General features: G+C 40.3%; 1 protein-coding gene across 3 annotated transcripts in view; it reads left to right on the top strand.

The window, feature by feature from the left end:
* The window catches only part of LOC139383367 (unconventional myosin-VI-like), a 91,609-nt gene that overhangs the window by 7,236 nt on the left and 68,199 nt on the right, over window positions 1–16,174 (top strand). For all 3 annotated transcript variants that reach the window (XM_071127883.1, XM_071127882.1, XM_071127884.1), the window contains exon 2: window positions 2,443–2,585. In XM_071127883.1, coding sequence (XP_070983984.1) covers window positions 2,469–2,585 — 117 coding nt within the window. In that variant the 5' untranslated portion in view covers window positions 2,443–2,468. The remainder of the gene's footprint in view (window positions 1–2,442; window positions 2,586–16,174) is intronic.

The following is a 16,174-nucleotide window of genomic DNA, read 5'->3' as shown; positions in this document are numbered from 1 at the left end:
CTTGGATAATGGTGTTGATGTCAGCCATTACCAACCTTTCAAAGCACTTCATGGCTACGGACGTGAGTGCTACGGGTCGGTAGTCATTTAGGCAAGTTGCCTTTGTCTTCCAACAAGACAATGATCCAAAACATAAAGCAAAATCTACAATGGAATGGTTCAAAAATAAACATATCCAGGTGTTAGAATGGCCAAGTCAAAGTCCAGACCTGAATCCAATCGAGAATCTGTGGAAAGAACTGAAAACTGCTGTTCAAATGCGCTCCATTCAACCTCACTGAGTCTCTCGATGTGCAAAACTGATAGAGACATACCCCAAGCGACTTACAGCTGTAATCGCAGCAAAAGGTGGCGCCACAAAGTATTAACTTAAGGGGGCTGAATAATTTTGCACGCCCAATTTTTCAGTTTTTGATTTGTTAAAAAAGTTTGAAATATCCAAATAAATGTCGTTCCACTTCATGATTGTGTCCCACTTGTTGATTCTTCACAAAAAAATACAGTTTTATATCTTTATGTTTGAAGCCTGAACTGTGGCAAAAGGTCGCAAAGTTCAAGGGGCCGAATACTTTCGCAAGGCACTGTATATATATTTGTAATAATGACAATTACAACAATACTGAATGAACACTTATTTTAACTTAATATAATACATCAATAAAATCAATTTAGCCTCAAATAAATAATGAAACATGTTCAATTTGGTTTAAATAATGCAAAAACAAAGTGTTGGCGAAGAAAGTAAAAGTGCAATATGTGCCATGTTAGAAAGCTAACGTTTAAGTTCCTTGCTCAGAACATGAGAATATATGAAAGCTGGTGCTTCCTTTTAACATGAGTCTTCAATATTCCCAGGTAAGAAGTTTTAGGTTGTAATTATTATAGGAATTATAAGACTATTTCTCTTTGCAATCTCTGCCCTCTGACATTTGACATAAATCTCACAAACTAATTGGATAGCTGAGCCAAGGGTTAGTTCTGTATGGGAACCCTACACCATAGGATTACCAATTAATGGTTGGTAAAGTGTACGGTACAGCTATCAGCACTATCGTATGTGTTGGGTGTGCTTGTTGATGATTTGCATGTATGAATGTATGAATGAATGTCGAAGTCAATCCATGTTTGGATGTTTTATTTCATTTATATTTTTGATGAATGGCTCTGGTGCACACAGTTGTTTCTTAACTCTAGCATTGGAAAATAATTGTAAGCCTCTGCATGGTGACACTGCCAAATGATGACACACTGTAGCCCTATGTTAGGAACAAAATTGATTTTGCCTGTGTCAAACCAACTACAGAACTGACCTAATACGGTCCACGTACTCATAGGACCTACATTCGTAGATTTACTGTAGGCCTAAACTTAGTCTGCTTTTGAGTTCATCTCCATGCCCAAGCTAACAGGCATTGTTGATCTAATCACTAAGTGATTGGCCAAGCGTAAGCTGAATAATTAACAAGTGCACTGGAAGAATCTCCCAGGCCTCCATGCTGTATCTGGGTCACTGCCAAACACCCAGCAAGCCCTCTGTGTCCTGAGAAAACACACACACACACACACACACACACACACACACACACTGTCTGGTCTGGGAAGCTGCTAGCTAGGAGAACAATCACTGAGTGATGCTGTACAATGGAACTCTCCAGTCACCCCTCACACAGTGACAGATCAAACCTCTAGGGGCTGGTGTGACGGGGTGTATTTCACGCTCCTGTTCTGACTACTGCTGTTGGGAGTCATTGTTACGCCACCATCAACAGCTGGTATATGCTTGGCTCCCTCAGTTCACCCACTAAAATCATTTTTGAAATATAATTGGTCTCAAAATAGGCCAAATAGTAACTATTCGTAACTAACTTTAGGTGACCAGAAGTGTTTAGCGTTAGTCCTTGATATACAGTGTAATCGCACCATTGTTAGCAGCACTCAATAACTATTTTGCCAAGCAAAAACTGCACTTCACTCTTGATTGTACACTTTCAGTTTGTGAGAGCCCAAGTTTTACTGAAGTCCCCACCTTTGACTCCCTTCTGGTGTCAAAATGACTCAAGCTCTGCTCTCAAGTGGAGAGTCTCTCTGGAGATATACCTAGGTCCTGTTCCCTCTATATGGCAAATCCACTTTTACAATCAAGGGAATAACAAGATAATGGAATGGAAAAATAGCACAAGCTAGGGTTGCACACACTTACATGGTTGGATGAATGCTGCCATACAATTTTGTATATGTCTATACATGTTTATCCAAATGAAGTATGGAGCATGGCATGTTTATTCAATCAGGGATGTACAGAAGGTAGACTTGTAGATAGATGAATAGCTTCATACTTTATTAAACTACCCCACAAGGGGAAGTTCAGTAGTATTTTGTTGTTGGCATGCATATCATCAGGCTTCTACCTCCTGACTCTTCTCCTCTCTCCATGTTGTGCAGAGCCCACAGGGTTGCTGTAGTTAACCATGGAGGATGGGAAACCAGTGTGGGCGCCCCACCCCACCGATGGGTTTCAACTGGGCATGATCGTGGACATTGGAGCTGGCGCCCTCACCATCGAACCATTCAACCGGAAGGGCAAGGTCAGTCAGACTCGGCACAGTTTAGAACACGTGTAAAACCCATTCCATGGAGGGCCGAGTGTATGCAGGTTTTAGCTTCTCTCTTGTACATATTGATCAATTAAGGTTATTGATTATTTAGGAACTCCCCTCACCTGGTTGTCTAGGTCTTAATTGGACACAAATTGAAAGGAAATAACAAAAAACAGCATATACTCGGACTCAGCCCTCCATGGAATGAGTTTTACACCTGTGATTTAGAATGCGTCTGCTTATGTTCTGTATTACACACAATCACTCCAACCTGTATTTTATTTATTAATATTTTTTTGTATTACCTTTTTACCCCTTTTTCTCCCCAATTTCGTGATATCCAATTGGTAGTTGCAGTCTTCTCCCATCGCTTCTCCCATCGCCCAATCATTGTTATTGGGTTACTAGGTGAATAACGTAATGTCGTAATTAGGGCTGTGACGATACCAGTATCGCAATATTTTTTACAAGGCAAAAATTAAAACACGAAGCAGACCAAACTCTTTGGTCGTTTAAAAACCTGCTGTATGTCAAATATTGTGTGCTAAAGCTTGGAAAATAAACAAAATGTGACTGGATTTCAACATGTTTGTTTTCAACATTAAGGTTGTTTTCCAAAGAAGTTATATCCACTTTATTTCTTGTTTCCTTCCCACGATACTAGCGAGTATCATGATGCTGGTATCGTTCCGGCCCTAATCGAAAACCTAAACTCTGTTGACCCTAGGTTAATTTCAAGAGCTGAATTTGCTAACACATGATGGTATCAGTGTGGGTTAGATTCTTGGCTGGTACACTGCAGCATGTTCCCCTTTCAGAAAGCACTTGACCTGAATTACAGAGATGTTTGAACAGATAATATGATAAATGTAAGAGTATGTAAAACAGTCCTGCGCTATATCAGTGTCACTAGCAGAGGCAATCAATAAGTAATGGGAGCAACAGCAGCAGAAGGTGTGGTGATTGCATTACCTGGCGGGAAAGGTCATTAGAAGAAAAAGAGCCACCTCATGCACTATACCTTATGTCACTCCCCAGTGCATTGCTTTCACTGAATTAATTCACCAAAGCCTGAGTGTATATACAGTTGAAGGCAGAAGTTTACATACACTTTAGCCAAATTGCCTTTAAATTGTTTAACTTGGGTCAAAAGTTTCGGGTAGCCTTCCACAAGCTTCCCATAATAAGTTGGGTGAATTTTGGCCCATTCCTCCTGACAGAGGTGTTTTAACTGAGTCAGGATTGTAGGCCTCCTTGCTCGCACACGCTTTTTCAGTTCTGCCCACACATTTTCTATAGGATTGAGGTCAGGGCTTTGTGACGGCCACTACAATACCTTGACTTTGTTGTCCTTAAGCCATTTTGCCACAACTTTGGAAGAATGCTTGGGGTCATTGTGCATTTGGAAGACCCATTTGCGACCAAGCTTTAACTTCCTGACTGATGTCTTGAAATGTTGCTTCAATATATGCACATAATGTTCCTACCTCATGATGCCATCTATTTTATAAAGTGCACCAGCCCCTCCTGCAGCAAAGCACCCCCACAACATGATGCTGCCACCCCCGTGCTTCACGGTTGGGATGGTGTTCTTCAGCTTGCAAGCCTCCCCCTTTTTCCTCCAAACATAATGGTGGTCATTATGGCCAAACAGTTCTATTTTTGTTTCATCAGACCAGAGAACATTTCTCCCAAAATTACTATCTTTGTCCCCATGTGCAGTTGCAAACGGTAGTCTGGCTTTTTTATGGCGGTTTTGGAGCAGTGGCTTCTTTCTTGCTGAGAGGCCTTTCAGATTATTTAAAAAAATATATATATATATTTTACTAGAAAAGTCAGTGAAGAACAAATTCTTATTTTCCATGACGGCCTAGGAACAGTGGGTTAACTGCCTTGTTCAGGGGCAGAACGACAGATTTTTACCTTGTCAGCTTGGGGATTTGATCTTGCAACCTTTTGATTACTAGTCCAATGCTCTAACCGCTAGGCTACCTGCCGCCCTATTATGTCGATATAGGACTCGTTTTACTGTGGATATAGATACTTTTGTACCTGTTTCCTCCAGCATCTTCACAAGGTCCTTTGCTGTTGTTCTGGGATTGATTTGCACTTTTCGCACCACAGTATGTTCATCTCTCGGAGACAGAACGTGTCTCCTTCCTGAGTGGTATGACGGCTGCGTGGTCCCATGGTGTTTACACATGCGTACTATTGTTTGTGCCGATGAATGTGGTACCTTCAGGCGTTTGGAAATTTCTCCCAAGGATGAACCAGACTTGTGAAGGTCTACAGTTGTTTTTCTGAGGTCTTGGCTGATTTCCCATGATGTCAATCAAAGAGGCACTGAGTTTGAAGGTAGGCCTTGAAATACATCAACAGGTACACCTCCAATTGACTCAAATTATGTCAATTAGCCTATCAGAAGCTTCTAAATCCATGACATCATTTTCTGGAATTTTCCAAGCTGTTTATAAACACAGTTAACTTAGTGTATGTAAACTTCTGACCTACTGGAATTGTGATACAGTGAATTATAAGTGAAATAATCTGTTTTTAAACAATTGTTGGAAAAATTACTTGTGTCAAGCACATAGTAGATGTCCCAACCGAATTGCCAAAACTATAGTTTGTTAGCAAGAAATTTGTGGAGTGGTTGAGAAACGAGTTTTAATGACTCCAACCTAAGGTTATGTAAACTTCTGACTTAAACTGTAGCTAGCTGACAGCGTGGTTAGTTAGCTAACTCTTGTTCATATTGGCAGTTTGAAGTGACTCAAATATAATTGTTTTGCATATCTGATTCAAATCTTCTTCTTTTTTGTCCTGCAGTCTGAACAGCCAAAATGCAAATGGAATCAGATATTTCAAGCCGACCTTTATAGGTGGTTTGAAATAAGATACAAATCTGAATCCTGGTCATGTAACTTGTCTGAAAGGTCCAATCTGATTTATTTTCCCTCGAGTGGTTTTTAGACTAATATTTGGCATATCTTGTTGCTTGCTAGCGACTCTGTTGACAGTTTTGAGAAGAACATGTGGTAGCCAACTAGCTTGTTAATTGTGTACAAATAAATTACTGAATGTGCAAGCTAAACATTTGACTGCTGTGGCTAGAAAAAAATGACTGGTTTATAATGTTGGATCTTCTTTAGCTTTGAGTCTTTAAAAGTGTTCTTACACTATGATTTTGAACATTCAAAGCTTGGAAACGGCCATGGAAGGCATTGTTGTCACCTTAGCTTGCTACATAACTTCTGAGTGATAGGATGCACGAGCACCACCACCAATCAGGCTAAACCACTGTACACACACCCGTTGTTACTATGACAACTAGCATAGCCATGTCAGCAAATGAGTGCTGTCTGAACACACACACACACACATCTGATTTGATCACTTCTAACATACTGTTTGGACAGTCAGTATTCCAGTATTTTCAACGGTAAAGGAAAGGTTCACCCATTCTTAATATTCTATCTGAATGATGATCTATCGATTCCCTGGGTAATTTCATGTTATGTGTATCTGATAGTCCCAAAATAATATCAAAGGAAGTTTGTTCTGAAGTGTCTCTCCTATATCCGAGAGATATAAGAAAGATCAGGAAACATTTGTTATTTTAAAATTTTTTTTTTTTACAAGTATTTAACCCTATATGTTTTGCAACAGGCTCCATATACGGTGCATTCTGAAAGTATTCAGACCTCTTCATGTTTTCCACGTTTTGTTACGTTACAGCTTTATTCTAAAATGTATGAAATCGTTTTTTCCCTCATCTACACACAATACCCCATAATGAGAAAGCAAAAACTGTTGATTTTCTAAAAGATTTTTGCAAATGTATTTAAAATGTCAAACTAAAATATCACATTTACATAAGTATTCAGACCCTTTACTCAGAACTTTGTTGAAGCAGCTTTTGGCAGCGATTACAGCCTTGTCTTCTTGGGTGTGACGCTACAAGCTTGGTACACCTGTATTTGGGGAGTTTCTCCCATTCTTCTCCCGCAGATCCTCTCAAGCTCTGTCAGGTTGGATGGGGAGTGTCACTGCACAGCTATTTTCAGGTCTCTCCAGAGATGTTAGATCGGGTTCAAGTCCGGGCTCTGGCTGGGCCACTCAAGGACATTCAGACTTGTCGCAAAGCCACTCCTGCATTGTCTTGGCTGTGTGCTTAGAGTCGTTGTCCTGTTGGAAGGTGAACCTTTGCCCCAGTCTGGAGGTCCTGATTGCTCTGGAGCAGGTTTTCTTCAAGGATCTCTGTACTTTGCTCCATTCATCTTTCCCTCGATCCTGACTAGTCTCCCAGTCCCTGCTGCTGATAAACGTCCCAACAGCATGATGCTGCGACCACCATGCTTCGGTACAGACGCTACAGACAGACGATGGCAGATCGTCTGTACAGACTTCAGACGAGTCTCCTGACACTTATGGAGGTCATAGAGTAAAAAAAACACCATTGTTTTTGTGACAGTAATAGAGGGGTTTGTAGGCCATAGTTTGTAGCCAAACCGTTTGGACGCTACAGACAGTTTTGTGAGAACAGCGATTTTCGGGATGTCTCATGGTTTGACAAACACCGCTCTACCCCTGTCACATTTCACTGCAGATCCGGAAGTGCGACATAGGCGGAGCGGGGGATTGAGACGCATCCAATGCAAAAATAACATATCTCTATTTTAAACTAACAGATTTTTATGGGGGTTTTTTTATTAGCAAATTAGAATTCCACGGGGTTGTGATTTTAAGGGCTGCATTATGAACAAGGCTTTATTACCCTCCCTGTTTACTTTTTATCCTTAACCAGAAACCATTATGAACTGTTTAACAGCAAAACAGGCCCAGAACCAGTCATTAAGGGATACAGGGCCTAATTGAACAACTTTCACTGCTCACTTCTGCTCATTAAATCACAGCTCTGCCTATGACCCTCTGTCAGCCCGGGGCTAGAGCATCCTGGCTATGTCTTGTTAGCGGGGAGTAATGCTCCCATTGTTGTTGGGGTTGGCAGCTCTTTATTAGCCGCTGCACACAAAGCTTATTCTGTTTTTGCTTACATCCTGTTTGTGCCAGTGGGGTAAGCAGCTTAGACATACATATACACACACAGACGCGCACATACCTATACATACGTAGAGCTCATAAAATTATCTGGGCAGGAGTGGGTTTAGGCCTGTCAGAGTGTGTATAAGGTGTCGTAAATATGTAAATACACGGCTGTGTTCCCACAGTAACAGTACAGAATCAAGTCTGAGCTCATATCGCTAGCCAGGACACACACAGCTCATATCCTGTTTCCCTCCCACTAAATTATTAATCAGCCTGCCATGTCCCTGGCCTTGTTTCTCGTACAAGCAGCTTGTTCCTTTCAATTTACAGTGCTTTCAGAAAGTGTTCATATCCCTTGACTTATTCCACATTTTGTTGTTACAGTCTGAGTTCAAAATGGATTAAATGGGATATATTTTCTTATCCATCTACACACAATTCCCAATAATGACAAAGTGAAAACATGTTTTACATTTTTTTGCACATTTATTGAACATTTAAATGCAGATCTCATTTACATAAGTATTCACAGCCCTGAGTCAATACTTTGTGGAAGCACCTTTGGCGATGGTTACAACTATGAGTTTTTTTGGTTAAGTGTCTAAGAGCTTTGCAGACCTGGATTTTACAATATTTGCCCATTCATTCTTAAAAGGATTCTTCAAGATGTTTAAGCCGATTTTAAGTCAAAACCGTAACTGTGCTTATAGCTGTATACCGTTTATTTTTATCCCCCCAAAATCCTAATCCTTGCCGATGACAAGCATACCCATATCATGATGCAGCCACCACCATGCTTGAAAATATGAAGTGGTACTCAGTGATTGTGTTGGATTTGCCCCAGACATAATCATTTGTATTCAAGACAGAAAGTTAATTTCTTTGCAAATTTTTTTTGCAGTATTACTTAAGTGCATGTTTTAATCTGTATAGGCTTCCTTCTTTTCACTCTATCATTTAGTTTAGTATTGTGGAGTAACTACAATGTTGTTGATCCATCTGGAGTTCTCTCATATTACAACCATTAACCTCTGTAACTGTTTTAAAATCACCATTGGCCTCATGGTGAGATCACTGTGCAGTTTCCTTCCTTGCCGGCGAGTTAGGAAAGACACCTGTATCTTTTTTAGCAGGCTTTCTGTTCGGAAAATGTGGCACCATGACCGGGAAGATTTAAATTTACCAGTCATTTCAGAAATTTGCATCTTAACAGAATATGTAATGAGTGTAATTTGTGGGAAAACACTATTCTAAACAGCACACCTGGGGGAAAAAATATTCTAAACAGTGCACCTGATAGCGCATGACAGAGATGGGGAATCTAAAGATGCAACAACTAGGATGGGTTGCTAATATGACTAGGATTGTGCCTTTGGCTTCTGAACAACAAAAGAAAGTTCATATAAAAACCAATAGAGCAAGAGAGAAATGACATGGGTCCAATGCGGTGGGTCCAATAGGGAAGTAAATGGAAATACATTTGCCAGAATTATATAATTACGACTGTCTATGGAAATAAATAAAATTATTCAAAATACTTTAGCTTAGTATTAGCTCATTTAATAAAAAAAAACAACAACGCTGTTGTTTGTTTCAAATTGCAAGCTCGTAGGCCTATGCCTGTTTTGGAAGGTCGCAATTTGCGCAGTGCGCCTGGCAGTAGGCCTAGCTGATTAAATGGGAACTGTCAGTGAAAAGCATCTAAAATATGTGTGAAAATAATGTTTCTTGAGTCTAATATAAAATGTTAAGAAAAGAAGTGGAGGGGTGTGTGGCGAAGATATAGGCGAGTCTCCAGAATGGCTCAGCTGTCTCCCGCCAATTCTTACGCATTCATTGTGTGAATTGTTTGGACTTTGATAGATATTTTTTGAATCAATTCCCCTTATACAGTATGTCACTAATAGTAAATGTACTGGTAATCCCCTTCATTTGGTTACATTAATGTCTGTTAATGCATATATTAGTTACAGTCATTTACCGTTCTCATTCTGAGTGAGTGGAAACATTGTTTACACAGTTTACACAGTTCACAACCTGCTACACTTGTGAGAAACAAGTTTTGGTTTATTTCAGTACCATAATTTTTACGAGATTTGTCAATTTGTTGTATTTTGTTTGGAGTGCTCCATATGAGCAATGAGCGTGTTTGGTTTCTCTGTCCTGATAATGTTGAGGGAGTGCACGCACCTAGCATTACATCCATTATCAATGAAAATATAGTAAAACTATAGTTCCTCACAGTAGACTATTTGAAAAATCTTTCCAACAATCTCTCCCTCGATAATCACCAATCCCCGGTGTGAAAGAGTGATGGAAGGCCTACTGCTGCATAGGGCTGGGCGGCATACTGTATTTTACTATATACCGGTATTTTTTACACAGACTGGTTTTGGTTTTTATTTTACCTTCTAACAGTATTTTAATGGTTGGTTTGTTAAATGTGATACGCCTTGTGTAACATCCATTTTTATAGTTTACTCTGCTACTTGAGTCATCCCTCTCAGCTCTCTCTCTCTCTCCTTGCCGCTTTCCACACAGACCTAGTCCCACCTCCTGTCACAGAAGCGCATTTGTTGTTGCTTGACCACGAGTCACTTTCGTTCAGTCTGCATGGTCAATGCAGCACATGCAACAATGTTGATGACAACGATGTTGTTTCCACTTTGATCTTAATATAAATCCACAAGCGTTCTATAATTACAATATTAGTATGTTTCTTACATCTGCAAACAGCTAGTTTGTATTTTCTTAGCAAGTTAACCTTTCTAGGGCAGGCGTTCTGCTAGTGTAACCCCTCGACAACATTCCGCTGAAATAGCAGCACGCGAAATTCAAAAATATTATTTAGAAATATGTAACTTTCACACATTAACAAGTCCAATACAGCAAATGAAAGATAAACATATTGTTAATCTACCCATCGTGTCCGATTTCAAAAATGCTTTACAGCGAAAGCACAACATATGATTGATTATGTTAGGTCATAGCCAAGTAAAAAAAAAAACAGCCATTTTTCCAGCCAAAGATAGGAGTCACAAAAAGCAGAAATATAGATAAAATGAATCACTAACCTTTGATGATCTTCATCAGATGACACTCATAGGACATCATGTTACACAATACATGTATGTTTTGTTTGATACAGTGCATACTTATATCCAAAAATCTCAGTTTACATTGGCGCGTTACGTGCAGTAATGTTTTGATTCCAAAACATTGATAAAAGATACAACTGTTATTCACAGAATTAAAGACAGACTTCTCCTTAACCTCTCTGGGATAGGTGGGACGCAATCGTCCCACCTGGCCGATAGCCAGGGAAAATGCAGAGCGCCAAATTCAAATAAAATACTATAAAAATCAAACTTTCATTAAATCACACATGTAAGATACCAAATTAAAGCTACACTAGTTGTGAATCCAGCCAAATAAGGCCTAGTTTTTTGCCCATATCGTGGCAGTGTGGACGTTATCTCAAATGAGTGCAGGAAATGCAGAAATTTATGGAAATACAGCAAATTATTTTAGGTTGAAGTTGAATTGAAACGTATAAAACAATCAGAATGGAGAAACACCAATTGAAACCATTTAGAAAATATGTGTTGCCACCCGTGGGTCACGCACTACACTTAAAATAAATGTAGAACTTTTATTAAGAAAAAAAATGAAAAATACCATGATATTTTAGCCATATCACCCAGCCCTACTGCTGCATTGGCATATAAAGGCTATGAATTCCATACACTAATTTCTTTAGCATCAAATGGATCACAGCGTATCAACGTGTCTACAGTGGGGCAAAAAAAGTATTTAGTCAGCCACCAATTGTGCAATTTCTCCCACTTAAAAAGATGGGAGAGGCCTGTAATTTTCATCATAGGTACACTTCAACTATGACAGACAAAATGAGAAAAAAAATCCAGAAAATCACATTGTAGGATTTTTAATGAATTTATTTGCAAATTATGGTGGAAAATAAGTATTTGGTCACCTACAAACAAGCAAGATTTCTGGCTCTCACAGACCTGTAACTTCTTTTTTTAAGAGGCTCCTCTGTCCTCCACTCGTTACCTGTATTAATGGCACCTGTTTGAACTTGTTATCAGTATAAAAGACACCTGTCCACAACCTCAAACAGTCACACTCCAAACTCCACTATGGCCAAGACCAAAGAGCTGTCAAAGGACACCAGAAACAAAATTGTAGACCTGCACCAGGCTGGGAAGACTGAATCTGCAATAGGTAAGCAGCTTGGTTTGAAGAAATCAACTGTGGGAGCAATTATTAGGAAATGGAAGACATACAAGACCACTGATAATCTCCCTCGATCTGGGGCTCCACGCAAGATCTCGCCCCGTGGTGTCAAAATGATCACAAGAACGGTGAGCAAAAATCCCAGAACCACACGGGGGGACCTAGTGAATGACCTGCAGAGAGCTGGGACCAAAGTAACAAAGTCTACCATCAGTGACCCACTACGCTGCCAGGGACTCAAATCCTGCAGTGCCAGACATGTCCCCCTGCTTAAGCCAGTACATGTCCAGGCCCGTCTGAAGTTTGCTAGAGAGCATTTGGATGATCCAGAAGAAGATTGGGAGAATGTCATTATGGTCAGATGAAACCAAAATATAACTTTTTGGTAAAAACTCAACTCGTCGTGTTTGGAGGACAAAGAATTCTGAGTTGCATCCAAAAAACAGCATACCTACTGTGAAGCATGGGGGTGGAAACATGCTTTGGGGCTGTTTTTCTGCAAAGGGACCAGGGCGACTGATCGGTGTAAAGGAAAGAATGAATGGGGCCATGTATCGTGAGATTTTGAGTGAAAACCTCCTTCCATCAGCAAGGTCATTGAAGATGAAACATGGCTGGGTCTTTCAGCATGTCAATGATCCCAAACACACCGCCCGGTCAACGAAGGAGTGGCTTCGTAAGAAGCATTTCAAGGTCCTGGAGTGGCCTAGCCAGTCTCCAGTTCTCAAACCCATAGAAAATCTTTGGAGGGAGTTGAAAGTCTGTGTTGCCCAGCAACAGCCCCAAAACATCACTGCTCTAGATGAGATCTGCATGGAGGAATGGGCCAAAATACCAGCAACAGTGTGTGAAAACCTTGTGAAGACTTAAAGAAAACGTTTGACCTCTGAAATGGCCAACAAAGGGTATATAACAAAGTATTGAGATTAAGTTTTGTTATTGACCAAATACTTATTTTCCACCATAATTTGCAAATAAATTCATTACAAATCCTACAATGTGATTTTCTGGATTTTTTTTCTCATTTTGTCTGTCATAGTTGAAGTGTACCTATGATGAAAATTACAGGCCAAGTGGGAAAATTACAGGCCAAGTGGGAGAACTTGCACAATTGGTGGCTGACTAAATACTTTTTTTGCCCCACTGTATTTCCAGTGACTGGTATTTCCAACAATGAATAAAGAGCATTATTTTGCACCATCCAAAGCCTAGTTAATTAATAACCATGCTCAAAGGGATTATATTCAACGTCTGCTTTTTGTATTTTGAAACATCTACCAATCGGTGCCCTTCTTTGAGAGGCATTGAGAAACCTCTTTAATCTTTGTGCTTGAAAAAGTCTGTGCTTGAAATTCACTACTCAATTAAGGGACCTTAGGTATGAAAGGGGTTGACTCAAGACATTTCAGCTTTAAATGTGTATTGTATGTATATGTGTATATAACAATATTACACTTTGACATTATGGGGTATTTTGTGTAGATTGTTGAGGGGGGGAGGCATTGAATCAATTTTAGAATAAGGCTGTAACAAACAAAATGTGGAAAAAGTGAAGGTCTGACTACTTTCGAAATGCACTGTATACATGTAAAAAATTATATATATATATATAATAAAAATGTAAACTCAGAAAAAAAGAAACATCTCTTTTTCCTGTCTTTCAAAGATACAGTGGGGAGAACAAGTATTTGATACACTGCCGATTTTGCAGGTTTTCCCACTTACAAAGCATGTAGAGGTCTGTAATTTTTATCTTAGGTACACTTCAACTGTGAGAGACGGAATCTAAAACAAAATCCAGAAAATCACATTGTATGATTTGTAAGTAATTCATTTGCATTTTATTGCATGACATAAGTATTTGATACATCAGAAAAGCAGAACTTAATATTTGGTACAGAAACCTTTGTTTGCAATTACAGAGATCATACGTTTCCTGTAGTTCTTGACCAGGTTTGCACACACTGCAGCAGGGATTTTGGCCCACTCCTCCATACAGACCTTCTCCAGATCCTTCAGGTTTCGGGGCTGTCGCTGGGCAATAAGGACTTTCAGCTCCCTCCAAAGATTTTCTATTGGGTTCAGGTCTGGAGACTGGCTAGGTCACTCCAGGACCTTAAGATGCTTCTTACGGAGCCACTCCTTCGTTGCCCTGGCTGTGTGTTTCGGGTCGTTGTCATGCAGGAAGACCCAGCCACAACCCATCTTCAATGCTCTTACTGAGGGAAGGAGGTTGTTGGCCAAGATCTCGCGATACATGGCCCCATCCATCCTCCCCTCAATACGGTGCAGTCGTCCTGTCCCCTTTGCAGAAAAGCATCCCCAAAGAATGATGTTTCCACCTCCATGCTTCACAGTTGGGATGGTGTTATTGGAGTTGTACTCATCCTTCTTCTTCCTCCAAACACGGCGAGTGGAGTTTAGACCAAAAAGCTCTATTTTGTCTCTTCAGACCACATGACCTTCTCCCATTCCTCCTCTGGATCATCCAGATGGTCATTGGCAAACTTCAGACGGGCCTGGACATGCGCTGGCTTGAGCAGGGGGACATTGCGTGCGCAGCAGGATTTTAATCCATGACGGCGTAGTGTGTTACTAATGGTTTTCTTTGAGACTGTGGTCCCAGCTCTCTTCAGGTCATTGACCAGGTCATGCCGTATAGTTCTGGGCTGATCCCTCACCTTCCTCATGATCATTGATGCCCCACTAGGTGAGATCTTGCATGGAGCCCCATACAGAGCGTGATTGACCGTCATCTTGAACTTCTTCCATTTTCTAATAATTGTGCCAACAGTTGTTTCCTTCTCACCAAGCTGCTTGCCTATTGTCCTGTAGCCCATCCCAGCCTTGTGCAGGTCTACAATTTTATCCCTGATGTCCTTACACAGCTCTCTGGTCTTGACCATTGTGGAGAGGTTGGAGTCTGTTTGATTGAGTGTGTGTACAGGTGTCTTTTATACAGGTAACGAGTTCAAACAGGTGCAGTAAATACAGGTAATGAGTGGGGAACAGGAGGGCTTCTTAAAGAAAAACTAACAGGTCTGTGAGAGCCGGAATTCTTACTGCTTGGTAGGTGATCAAATACTTATGTCATGCAATAAAATGCAAATGAATTACTTAAAAACATACAATGTGATTTTCTGGATTTTTTTCGATTCCGTCTCTCACAGTTGAAGTGTACCTATGATAAAAATTACAGACCTCTACATGCGTTGTAAGTAGGAAACACTGCCGATTTTGCAGGTTATCAAATACAGTGCCTTGCGAAAGTATTCGGCCCTCTTGAACTTTGCGACCTTTTGCCACATTTCAGGCTTCAAACATAAAGATATAAAACTGTATTTTTTTGTGAAGAATCAACAACAAGTGGGACACAATCATGAAGTGGAACGACATTTATTGGATATTTCAAACTTTTTTAACAAATCAAAAACTGAAAAATTGGGAGTGCAAAATTATTCAGCCCCTTTACTTTCAGTGCAGCAAACTCTCTCCAGAAGTTCAGTGAGGATCTCTGAATGATCCAATGTTGACCTAAATGACTAATTATGATAAATACAATCCACCTGTGTGTAATCAAGTCTCCGTATAAATGCACCTGCACTGTGATAGTCTCAGAGGTCCGTTAAAAGCGCAGAGAGCATCATGAAGAACAAGGAACACACCAGGCAGGTCCGAGATACTGTTGTGAAGAAGTTTAAAGCCGGATTTGGATACAAAAAGATTTCCCAAGCTTTAAACATCCCAAGGAGCACTGTGCAAGCGATAATATTGAAATGGAAGGAGTATCAGACCACTGCAAATCTACCAAGACCTGGCCGTCCCTCTAAACTTTCAGCTCATACAAGGAGAAGACTGATCAGAGATGCAGCCAAGAGGCCCATGATCACTCTGGATGAACTGCAGAGATCTACAGCTGAGGTGGGAGACTCTGTCCATAGGACAACAATCAGTCGTATATTGCACAAATCTGGCCTTTATGGAAGAGTGGCAAGAAGAAAGCCATTTCTTAAAGATATCCATAAAAAGTGTTGTTTAAAGTTTGCCACAAGCCACCTGGGAGACACACCAAACATGTGGAAGAAGGTGCTCTGGTCAGATGAAACCAAAATTGAACTTTTTGGCAACAATGCAAAACGTTATGTTTGGCGTAAAAGCAACACAGCTGAACACACCATCCCCACTGTCAAACATGGTGGTGGCAGCATCATGGTTTGGGCCTGCTTTTCTTCAGCAGGGACAGGGAAGATGGTTAAAATTGATGGGAAGAT

Source organism: Oncorhynchus clarkii, chromosome 25 (genome assembly GCF_045791955.1).
Source record: "Oncorhynchus clarkii lewisi isolate Uvic-CL-2024 chromosome 25, UVic_Ocla_1.0, whole genome shotgun sequence".
Taxonomy (NCBI): Eukaryota; Metazoa; Chordata; class Actinopteri; order Salmoniformes; family Salmonidae; genus Oncorhynchus; species Oncorhynchus clarkii.
Note: the sequence above shows the minus strand (reverse complement) of the source record. Positions and strands in the feature narration are given on the sequence as shown.